The 11702-nt window shown below is 32.2% G+C and overlaps 2 protein-coding genes across 2 annotated transcripts; one reads left to right on the forward strand and one right to left on the reverse strand.

Moving 5' to 3' along the window:
* The first annotated feature begins 558 nt into the window (after positions 1-558).
* LOAG_02163 (hypothetical protein) lies at positions 559-7000 on the forward strand. The gene is made up of 15 exons (XM_003137701.2): positions 559-679; positions 909-1075; positions 1417-1532; positions 1869-2138; positions 2325-2478; positions 2768-2911; positions 3240-3381; positions 3598-3701; positions 3990-4073; positions 4184-4365; positions 4463-4644; positions 5027-5232; positions 5555-5798; positions 6096-6170; positions 6553-7000. The coding sequence occupies exons 1-15, from the start codon at positions 580-582 to the stop codon at positions 6714-6716; spliced, it is 2334 nt and encodes a 777-aa protein (XP_003137749.1). The 5' UTR covers positions 559-579; the 3' UTR covers positions 6717-7000.
* A 1333-nt stretch (positions 7001-8333) lies between these two features.
* LOAG_02164 (CAMK/TSSK protein kinase) lies at positions 8334-10933 on the reverse strand (the record flags this gene model as incomplete). The annotated part of the gene is made up of 5 exons (XM_003137702.2): positions 8334-8414; positions 9024-9225; positions 9576-9679; positions 10297-10482; positions 10907-10933. The coding sequence occupies 5 exons, from the start codon at positions 10931-10933 to the stop codon at positions 8334-8336; spliced, it is 600 nt and encodes a 199-aa protein (XP_003137750.2).
* Between the last annotated feature and the right edge of the window lie 769 nt (positions 10934-11702).

The raw sequence follows: 11702 nt of genomic DNA on the forward strand, positions 1-11702 counted from the left end.
TGTTATATGGAGTTTTTGAAATGATGAAAGGTTGGCGTTCATCGGATACGTATTTTATACCGTGCAGTGATTAGTGTGTAGGATGATGTTGCGGATAAATCTGAGCCGGGTTCAAACTGATCCTAAATTTTCCGGAATAACCAGGCACGCTAGGCTTGATTCCGTAATCATACACTTCACTTCCATGCGCATTGTACAAAAAACCTTTATATATATTGGTCAGTAATGAGGTTAAATGATATTAATGCTATTTCCTTTAACCTAGTTTGTAAGGATGAATGCAACCTTTGCGATATTCGATGGACTCCAAACGTTTTTTTTTTAGTCCAGATAAGTTTTTAGGAGCAGATATTATGATGGTTCGGTAGTGATTTGAAAAGATTAAGATTGTTTGAAAGGAAATTTTGTTAAGTTGTACATTAGCAGACTCTTGAAGATAACGAAGGAGAATCTGGAGCTCTTAATGCTAATCTTTCTGAGGGAGTTTTTTTTTTGAATTCTCTGTGCGTACTGGTTATTTCTATTTATTGGGAGTGTTTTATTTCAGTTCTTTCTGTTTTTCAGAAATATTTTGAAAATATGGGTGCTGGACATCGTGCGGGACCATTGAAACAATCAAATAAGAGGCATAAAAGTGGTCGTCATCGCACTAAGGGTGCACTGGATGCAGTCGCTGGAGGTGATTTTTTTTTTCATATGTAATGGATGAATTCATTGTAGATGTTTTCATATGATTTGACAAGTTCACAGCTGTAGGATAGTGTTGAATTGAAACTCTGTCTAGGCTGAGGAAGTGAAGAAATGAGATTGATCAATTGTTGATTAGAAGGCTTGAGGAAAAATTAAAGGATAAGAAAGATAAAAATATCTTGAGTGCTCGATGTCCACTTCCTACAATATTTTTTCAGGTAAGGTAGGTTGCAAAGCTGTAACTGGAAAACATCGTTTTTTGATTGGTAAGAAAGCTCGACGTCTCCAAGCTCAACAGTTACGTGAAAATAAACATGCTGCCCTAAAATTATCTGAAGGTTACGCCGCTTCTAACGGTTACCTCAAACAACCTCCAATATTTATCGTGCGTTTCCTTTACCGTATTGATTATTTCCATTTTCCATAATTTCTTCATATTCTGCTAGTTTGCAGATTGAAATATTTTTCCTTTCTATTTGATTGTCGAAAAAAGTTTTAATAGACGAATTTTTCATATACTCCGTTTACTTTTATGATAAACTTGTTTTGACATTGCGTAAGGTTGCGGGTGTAATTCTTGTACTGAAATTGTCGTTTCCAAAACATTTCTGAATGCTAATAATAAAAGAGAATTATTTTGAAATTCCTTGACAACTTTGCAGTCAGTTGTAGCAGATGTTTGCCAATTTTGTTTGCTTGTTTCTTCAAATTTTTGTTATATTTCAGACGGTCTTATCATTTGATCCTAATTATACGGCCGATGAACTTATAGCACTGTTATGTTCGTGTGATGAAACTTCTTATCGAAATACAAGTTATAATGGTTGTCTAAATCATCTCTGGTAAATTTTCCCAAGTGATGTCAAACATTTTTGCAAAAAAAGTTGTTAAAAAGTTGAAAAACCAATATATGGTGGCCTAAATGTTTGGATAATTTTATGCTTTATACATTTGGCATAATTATTTGTATTTTTTGAAATGATTATATGCTATACAGATATGAACTTTCCAGGAGCAATTTTAGTTCATTCATTACCTCTGCCGTTGGTATTTCTTATAGCTTTGTTTTTTTTTTTCTTTTTTTTCAAAAGGATTCTGACCAATCTTTATTAAAAGACATGGAATTCCACCATCAAATTTTCTTTTTTTAGCAAAATGTACAAATACTTTTTTTTTAGCATAAAGCGACTCAAAAGTCGTTATGTGTTTACTGCACCGAATTATGTAAACACTGATGTTATACTTGATTACGTGAAAATATCCGATGTCATTGCTTTCATTTGGCCAGCTAATGGTGAAATTACGGTGAAAGATGATATTTTAATGAGTACCTTGTTGGCACATGGTTTACCGGTTACCATGCACTTTGTACCAGGGCTCTGCGCGTCTGCAACTACAAAACAAAAAGAAATTATACGCAAAAATGTTACAAAATTAATCGCGAATTGGTAATCTTTTGTCGATAATTCGAGAGCTGTTGATTCTGTAGCTGAAACTAAAAACTGAAGAAATTTTTTTTCCTTCAATTTGCTCATTTTTATTTTTTATTGAGCAATATAAGAGATTACATTACTCCTGTGCCTCTGTAAGGCTTAAAAATATTCCCGCAATACATTATAATTTCATGATTTCAGGAGTTTTGGAAATGAGAAGCTGATGCACTGTGATAGCGAAAATGATGGTTTACTTGCTCTGCGTTTGATTAGTACAATGAAAAAGAAGTTGCCATGTATGCAAAGGATGCGATCACATTTAATTGCCGAAAATGTTGAAAAAATTGAAGCAGAGGTATAATTTTCTCACTTATTTAAATTTCAGTCTTTTAAGATCGAATGGAAAGTGAATGCAATTCATTTAAAATAAATTTCAAAATGAAAAGTAAAGTCATTGGAGATTGACAGTATAATCAGTTAATGGTAGATCGGATAACATGTCGGTGTACAATGGTGTCACCGTTATAAGACACCTGCGGTATTCGGAATGTTTGATCATTCTTAGTGATTTTAGGTTATAACTGAAAGATGTATAAATGTAAAGGAATTTATAATTGTAATGAAATTAATAACTGTGTTCTCAGGGAGATTTATGCACGCTGAAAGTTACCGGATATTTGAAGGGACGGTCCTTGGATGTTAACAATCTTGTTCACGTACCGTGGTTGGGTGATTTCCAAATGACACAAATTGTCATGGAGCAAGATCCTTTTGCGCCAGATAAGAAGGTCTTTGAGAGTTTAATTTCCATGATTTTTTAAAAATCTTAATCTATGTGATGAGGTGCTTTGATGATTGAGAAGACTATAGGAAATGAGTTTTCGTAACAAATTAGACTGGAATAAAGTGTAAAAATTATAATTCTTAAATAAAGGAATAGGAGCTGATTTTTTAAATGAAACTGAGCTACCTACGAAACTTTCCTAGCGTATAATATCTCTGCAAAAAGATGTGGTGTTGCAGGAATGAAAATTATACGGACTTCAGTTTTGTAATTTATACGTAATTTATAGGGTAGAGCAAGTTGTGACATTTCTGATGCGTTAATAATTCCAGGTCCGGATTGGTATCAAAACTTCAGGAACTACATTCAAACCGGATGTGAATCTGCAGACGTCATTACAGTCTGAAATAATTCCAGATCCTATGGATGCAGAGCAGACATGGCCAACAGAGGATGATATTGTGAAGGAAGCATGTAGGAACACTGTTGCTTTCACCAATAAAGTTTTGAGTCGTTGAACTTTTGTGATGCGTTTTAATTTCGAACGGGAACTTTTAAAAAACTTAAAATCTTTCATGATTAGAAGACTTCGATGTTATTTTGTCGGTTTCTGTATGGATTACGATTCTAAAAGTTGAGGACAGGACACATTAGTCTATTACATCATTTGATAAACATGAAACTTTTCAGTTAAAGTAAAGAAAATAGTCAAAAATGTACCAGTTGGGACATCGGCATATCAAGCTGAGTGGATTATTAATGATGAAGATGAGATATCTGACGAGGAGATTGAGGTTTTTTATTAATTTTTGAAATACAAAAGTAATATTCAAGTTCAGAAATACTTTTAAGATACAATTGTTTCGAACCACTTATTCTTCTGGTTTTCGGAATCAGTCACAAATTTCAAGCTATTTTCAATAAGTACAAACTCTATAGATTAAAGTGAATGTGATTACCAGGTCGAAAAATAGACTGTGAAATTAATGGGATTGCAAATGAACAGCATTTCGACTTCCTAAGATAATGTTCTTTCTTAAACAGTTTACAACTAACAAAAACGAATAATATGAATTTTCTAGGATGAACTAGCAGACAATAACGTCATGAAAGAAGCAGTAAATAGCGAGGAGTCAGATGTCGAAAACGAAATGGAAGTAGAGAAGGTCGTTTTCACTTACTCTATATTGGTGTTCCTCATTATTTCAGACGAGCTTTAAATCTAAAAGAAAGCGAAATTAATTGTACTTCAATAAATTTCATTTCCAATATTTAGACGAGCGTCATAAGTGATACTGAAAGTTTCATGGAGATTAAAGATGAAGAAATCAACATGGCAGAAGTGGAGAAATACCGAGAAGCCCGTGAAAATGAGCAGTTCCCAGACGAAATTGACACTCCGATGGATGTGCCAGCTAGAATTCGTTTCCAGAGATATCGTGCTTTAAAAAGTTTCAGGTTTCTTCATTATTTGAATATCCTACCTCAAATTAAATAAACTTAAAAAATTGATCTTTGAAAACTTTGGCACATGAAGTACCGGATACAGTTTCAGGACATCGCCTTGGGACCCACTTGAAAATCTTCCAAAAACATATTCTCGAATTTTCAAATTTTCGAATTATCGACACTCTAAGAAAGTTGCATTGTCAAATACTGCAACTGAAAATGAATACAGCGCACCACGAGGCGCATTCATTTCTATTTATATTTCCAAAGTGCCCACCAATTTAATAGGTATTTATTTTGCATCTTTGTAACTAACATCCTTCAAGCCTTATTTGGGCTTATATGCATCGGAAAAACTGGTAGTATTTTTTTGTCTGGAGAAATGAGTAAGTAAATTAATAGAAAACAGAAAATTGTCAGCAATTTTTTGCTAAAATTTAGATCCTGTTTTACTTTGTAAGTTATAATGATAAATTGAAGAGCAAAATTGGTCCAATTTAATGAAACTCATTAACTTTACTTCATATTGAACTTTTTTCCCTACTTGGCGGTAGAAGAACTGGAATCCCGCAATATTAATTCATTTCCGGAAGGCACTCATTTTGTCATCTTAATTCTATGATCGTACGGGAAATCTTATTACTCGTTGTTAGACTTTTTTTTTTTTCAGATATTTGGCCTCGTAGTAAGCCATTAATAATTTATGGATTGTTAGCACATGAACAGAAGATGTCAGTTCTTAATATGGTGCTTAAAAGACATCCTTCCTGTACGGTACCAATAACAAACAAGCAGAGATTGCTCTTTTACATGGGTTATCGACATTTTGAAGCAGAGCCAGTATTTTCACAACATACAAGTGGTGACAAGTTCAAGGTGATTTTTTAAATTTATGAAATAATGCATTCAGTACTTCTTTCCTTATGTTACCGATGGTGTACATCAGTTCCGTTGATAAGCGTCGTACGATGGGCGAATATAGTATCCTCATTTTTCTTTCCGATAGCAGAGTAAAAAGTATGATTAATTTAGTAACTGAATAGGCAGAAGAAAATTAGATTCCATATAAACTAATTTGTAGATATTAGCGAAATACTGATGGCACAACAACGTCGGTTTAACTGGGAACTGTAAGAAATTCGGAACTTTTAATTTACTTGAAAATATTTTAAATGCAGAATGTTTTTCATATTTACAGATGGAGCGGTTCATGCCGAACGATGGCGCATTTGTTGCATCGGTATTTGCACCAATAATGTTCCCACCTGTTCCTGTTCTGGTCTATCGATTAGATAGCCGAGGAAATCAGCAACTTGTAGCAACGGGTGGTGTGCTAAATGTTAGTCCGGATCGAATCATCCTCAAACGCATCGTTCTTTCTGGACATCCATTTAAAATCAATCGAAGAAGTGTTGTCGTACGCTACATGTTTTTTAACCGTGGTAAATTTTCTTTGACAAAATTTAGAAAGACTGGAATACATGAGTGATATGAAGAAGATTGTTCAGCATTTACTCGTAAATGTTAGTAAAAGTTACTGGACACTCACTTAATTGCAAGTATCTAAGCAATTTTCGTTGTTAGAAGTAATAACGAAATAATCTTTTCTTTTTTTTTTAGTGTATGCTTCAGTCGGTGTGTGCATAATTGCTTTCGTTCTTTGATATTTTCGGTTTTTTTGGCAAGTATTTTAAGAGATCAGTATATTGGTGAACTCAGTTTTCTTAATTTCTTTTCAGAGGATATTGAATGGTTTAAACCTGTGGAATTGCGCACTCCACGCGGTCGAAGAGGACACATTAAAGAAGCATTAGGTGATTTTTTTAATGGTTGTTCAAGAATCTTAATGCACTAAACCCATCCGAAAATTTCAGAAACGGAAGAATATGAGTAGGCCTACATCCGGCCTACTAATATTTGCTATTTTTTTGTAGCAATTTCAAGGACCTTTCGAAAAACTGAAAAGTTTCAAACCACTCGAAAATGGAATAAGCTGATTTTAAACTTAACGACCGACATAGTAGTTTTCTTTTGTAAAACTAAATAATGTGAGATGTTCTTTTTGCAGAACTACCATATGATACAATGTACAATCTACTTGACAGCTTGCTGACTCTAATAATTTTAAAACGAGTTTAGGATTTAAATAGAGCTACCTAACATGTTTCTTAAATTATTAATTTGTTCCTACTTCAGGAACGCATGGACATATGAAATGTGTATTCGATCAGCAACTTAATGCGATGGATACAGTGATGATGAATCTGTACAAACGAGTTTTTCCGAAATGGACATACAGACCTGTTGTGTTGCATCCTTCATCTGGATCACCTAATGAATCTGAACTGATGGAAATATGATTTTCAACGGCTCTTTTTTTCTAAATCATGTTATTGTTAGTGGTTGAATTTTTGATCAGTGATTGGAAGCTGTTAGAGATCCTTTCCTTTAAAGCTGAACGATGACTATGGTTTTTCTTTCATCATGGACTCTTTTTTTGATTTTCTCCTCAAATTTTTGTGGAACCTCGAATTGCCAGTGCCCAGAAATTTGAATTCTTGTCAAACATGTAATGCGTTTTTGTAATTTGTTGGAACTACTGTTAGTTCTTTTTAGTTCTTGCTTCATATTGGCAATAAAAAAATCATGATGTTTCATGTTTTTTAAAATAATTATTATAAAACCAAAATTGATTTCGAACACTTGCATACACTTCTAATGATTCTCGCTGGATTGATTTTCTGTTGAAAGTTTTGGTCTTTTACCTTCAATACGATATCGCAAATCCTTATTTCCGTAATCCTAAAATATTATTATTTGATTAGCACTCTGAATAGTTTCGTCATAATTTATGGAAGTTGTAGGAGGAGTTCCTTGGAATCGAGTAAATTGTGCTCCAAGAACTTAATAGAATTGTGCGTATGATAAAATTAGAGACTTAATTAGTTAGTCTCTCGACCATTAAATACCTGGTACCTGTTTTGAATTTTGACAAATGGATAACTCATAGGTTTTGCATCGTATAGAGCAATGAAATGGATATGACAAACTTAAGAGCTAGCAAACGACGAAATATTTTGGGTTTAGTTGATTTCAAATATGTATGTGGTTTCTAGATGATTTCGAAATAATTCCAGTACTGAATCAACGTCATCGGTTTCTCGATAATGGATCATTTGAATGAGGAAGGTAAATTCTTTACTTCAGTGATATTTATACTATTAACAGTGATAATTTTTGTACTTTAAAATTCCGTTATCAGTTTCGATTCTTCATGTAGTTTCAACGTCATTGATTGGCGGGTCGTTAGTTCATGTATTTTACGTATGGTTCTTAGAACATTTTGGTATAATTCAGGTATTAAACCGGATAATTATAAAATGATATTTAGTTGGTTATAATATTGAAATAACTCAGAAATATTGATGCTAAATGATTCTTAGAGAATTTTGAAATACGATTAATCATCTAATCTATGACTTCCAGTCTGTGACTCTGGCATGATTTTTTAATATTGTTAGTTAGTTTTAATGGAGCATAACAGTTTTGAAATCCTTCAAAATTTTTTTATTATAGAATATGCTACAGTGGAGTTACGTCGTTTTGTGTCATTATTGCGCAAACTTCACGACACTAATGATTGGCATACGATGACTAGACGAAAATTTATTCAGATTCAGGTTTGTGAATATTTGAAATTTCGCAATGTTTAACAACATATTTATTCGTATATCTGTATGATGGAAGCGAAAGAATTCAGGAAAAAAAAAAGATCTAAAAGGCGAGTATTTAAAGGAAGTGAGTAATGAGTGAGGAGGAAGAAGTATATGATCATGGACGAAAGAATGGAAGGGTAAAGGAGTGGAGAAAAAATGATAAGGGTAGATTAACTTTCATCTGTTTCACTTTTGTTTGAAACGAAAATTTTGGTGTAAATAAAATTATACAGATATAAAGAAACTAGAAATTATGTAATATTATACGGTGGTACAACTGGCTCCATTTTCCTTGCGCTCCACTGGTATTATTGGTAGGTGAAACCAGGGCAAGTTCATCGCCTGTAATCGTTGGGTTATTAGCATTTATTTAATATACCATTGGTATACTTATCATATAAGTAAAATATAATAACAAGAATTGTGGATGACAAGCTATAGATCTATTGTTTTAAATTGACAATATAATGAATTGTCTGATACGGGAAGTTACTCCAGTTAATATAAAGTTGGTGGATCGGAATTGATTTATTTGTGGTAATTGTGGAGGGATTAACTTTTACCAAATTACTGCAGGGCTATAGTTAGAGCTGAATTATCATGAAGTAAAATGATTGTTTTGTTTATGGGTGGTGAACGAAATTTAACCAAATAAAGTAAATTACAACAAAGAAACTGAATAAGTTATTGTATCTTGTAAATTAACTTGTGGTCATCATTTACGTTAATCACAAAAATGATGAAGGGAACTAGTTGTAGTTCATTATCATTCTTTCGGAGATAAAGTTTATGTAACAAAGTACTTGGAATGTGAAGGCTACGGTTTATGTTTTCAATCAGTCGTGATCGCTTTTCTCTTAGTGTTTTTTTTTCGTTTTTTACTCAATGTTTTAAGCTATTAAAACTGAGTCAGGATAGTGCCGCCTCTTTCCTGGAAGCATTTTATCTAACTTGTTGGATATCAGGCCGTGTATGATAATCAAATGTCATCATGGTGTCGATGGTACTTTGGCATATTTGACTAAGCTGTAGCTTTTTCGAATAATGATAAGTTCTGTTTCGTTGTGCTTCCACAATAATGGTATTACTAGCAACACGTTCATTATATGGCATCCGATTGGTAACCAATACAAATGCTACAACACCTAATGACCTGAAATAAAGAAATGGGTTGATCAATTGATTCATTTTAATTTCTGACAAGCTTTGCGAATCAATAAGAAACCAGAATAGTTTATGTTATACACTTATGGTTATTTACACTTGTTTCTTTGTAGATTACAAGTAAATTAATTTCTAATTGAATCTGACTAATTCTTAAAGCTATCGCTTTATTAATTCATTAGTTAATTTGATAACTGAAGGCTAATTCTTCTTCTTAGTCATCTATCACGTTGACAACCTGAAATATAAATTGTTGGGAATTGTAAAGTGAATGTTTGTTTTGGAATGGTCTAACTGTGACTATTCATTTAGGCAAATTTTGAAATAGTTTAACCTTACCATACATCCGCCTTGAATGGGATATATTCTTGACCAAGAAGAATTTCTGGGGCTGAGTAAGATTTTGATCCACAAAATGTCCTCGATAAATCACCATTTTGTGCCTTAACTATTTCCATTATGTTGTATAAGATTTTCGGATCAGTTCCGATTCGTTTATTACATATCGTTAGCTTTATCACAACTTCTTGACTATTTATTATATTTTTTGTAATTAGCACAATACATATTGATTCATTTACCTATAGCTGTTGTCGTTTCAGCTTCCGCAAATGAAAAATAACGTTACGGTTTTATAAGTTTATCAAAATTAAAAGTAAAAATATCCTCTTCCTTCAGAATTTAATAAAGACTCATGACTGAATTACCTTCTTTTTAAAGAATTCTTTTAGTACTGAAAACATATGAACTCAATAAATATAACTCATTTTAACAATAATAACATTGACATGGCATAACATGGTTACTCATTTGGTCATTCAATTTATGCTGTTTGTTAAACTTCCGTATTTATAGATCCTTAGTTTCATTGTTTCCTAATTATTCTAATTATTTGATTTCTTTCTCAGTTATTATATTTACCAGTTTAGTTCATTTAAATTTTTCCTTAATTTTTCATCTCCAAGAACTTATGCAATTCATTACAGCAAACCTATTTATTAAAATATATTTTGGTTTGAAATTTAATTGATTTGAAATGAAAATATTTCACCTGACATACCTCTCGACAGAATCCGAAATCAGCAATTTTAATGGAGTTATCAGCAAACAGAAGGATATTTTCTAGTTTCAAATCACGGTGTGCTATTGAACGCAAATGCATATAACGAACTGCTGAAATAAGTTGTTTCATCCATCTTTGAGCTATCGATTCGGGTTGTGCACCGTTTTGTTGAATAAATGTTAACTGAAAATAAAAAAGGGAAATAAGAGACCATTAAATCATAGAAGTTAATCTTACCTTAAATAATCCTGCATTACATCATCATTCGTTTATTCAAGTATATTCAAGCTATTCTTTTGATGTTGACATATGATGGTTGAAATTTACTGTTTAAACTTCCAAATAGGTGAAGTAATTTTATATCTTATACTCTAATTTAGATTCTCCAACATCATCTTCGGATTATTTTCAGAATTCATATGCCATTTAGAATCATTAGATTATGTTGTTCATCATTTTATGGTTATTTATGAGTAAGATGGTAATGTTCCCAAAATCTTCATTTATAACTTTCTGAGTGGTTCCTTCTATTATCTAATGACGAATATTTTGCTCATTGTCATCATATAATTTCAAATTTAAATATTATAATCGAAAGATAACTTACAAGATCACCTTTTTCGGCAAGTTCCATTGGTAAGTATACTTTACCAGCTTCTTCAAAAACATCAAAAAGGGCTACCAAATTTGGATGTCTCAAACGTTTCCATGTATGAATTTCACGTGGCAAAAATTTGCATTTATATTCTTGAGTAACTTTTCGTGTGTCAATTATTTTGATTGCAATCTTGAAATTTTCAAAAGTTATTTTATTGCATATTAAAATGAAACTTTCAGTTTCTATGTAATCAATTGTCTGATATTTTGTGATTGATGATTGCGGTAGAATCGATAATGAAGATCGGTAAAATGAAATAGTAGTAAAATTTTGGTATCGTAACGTTTTGGTATCGTATGAATCAAAAGAGTTAATGAGGTATACTTGAGTAAAGCAAAAAGAAAGCGATGAAATATGTGGGAACAAGTGGAAGTATAGGGTAAATTATTTCCAAAATTCTAATCTATCTTTTATCATCTATTTGGCAATGAATTTTCAAAAGCTAAACCGTTTATATTTCAGGCCCTATTCCAAAGATTTATTTTGTTAAGGAATGATTTTTCTCATGTATTTGCATTCATTACTTGTTATTAACATATCATATAGAAAGAGTAATTTTAATATCACTTAATGGAACTTTTAAATTTTATTCATTGTAAAATAGTTGTCAATTCATTTTTACTGAACATAACCTCCCTTAATGTCAACCCAATTTTAATAAATGGATTGAATACCCAAGAAGTTTATACTCTGTAAATGAAAATGGAGGACGAATAATACTTTGTCATGTTTGACATGAAATTGC

This window comes from Loa loa (genome assembly GCF_000183805.2).
Source record: "Loa loa unplaced genomic scaffold supercont3.112, whole genome shotgun sequence".
Lineage (NCBI taxonomy): Eukaryota > Metazoa > Nematoda > Chromadorea > Rhabditida > Onchocercidae > Loa > Loa loa.

Coding starts and splice junctions, on each gene's coding strand:
- LOAG_02163 (XM_003137701.2), top strand. CDS start 580: ATGGGTGCTGGACATCGTGCGGGACCATTGAAACAATCAAATAAGAGG. Junction 2,139..2,324: donor ACAAAATTAATCGCGAATTG/GTAATCTTTTGT, acceptor TCATGATTTCAG/GAGTTTTGGAAATGAGAAGC. Junction 4,074..4,183: donor ACGAAATGGAAGTAGAGAAG/GTCGTTTTCACT, acceptor TCCAATATTTAG/ACGAGCGTCATAAGTGATAC.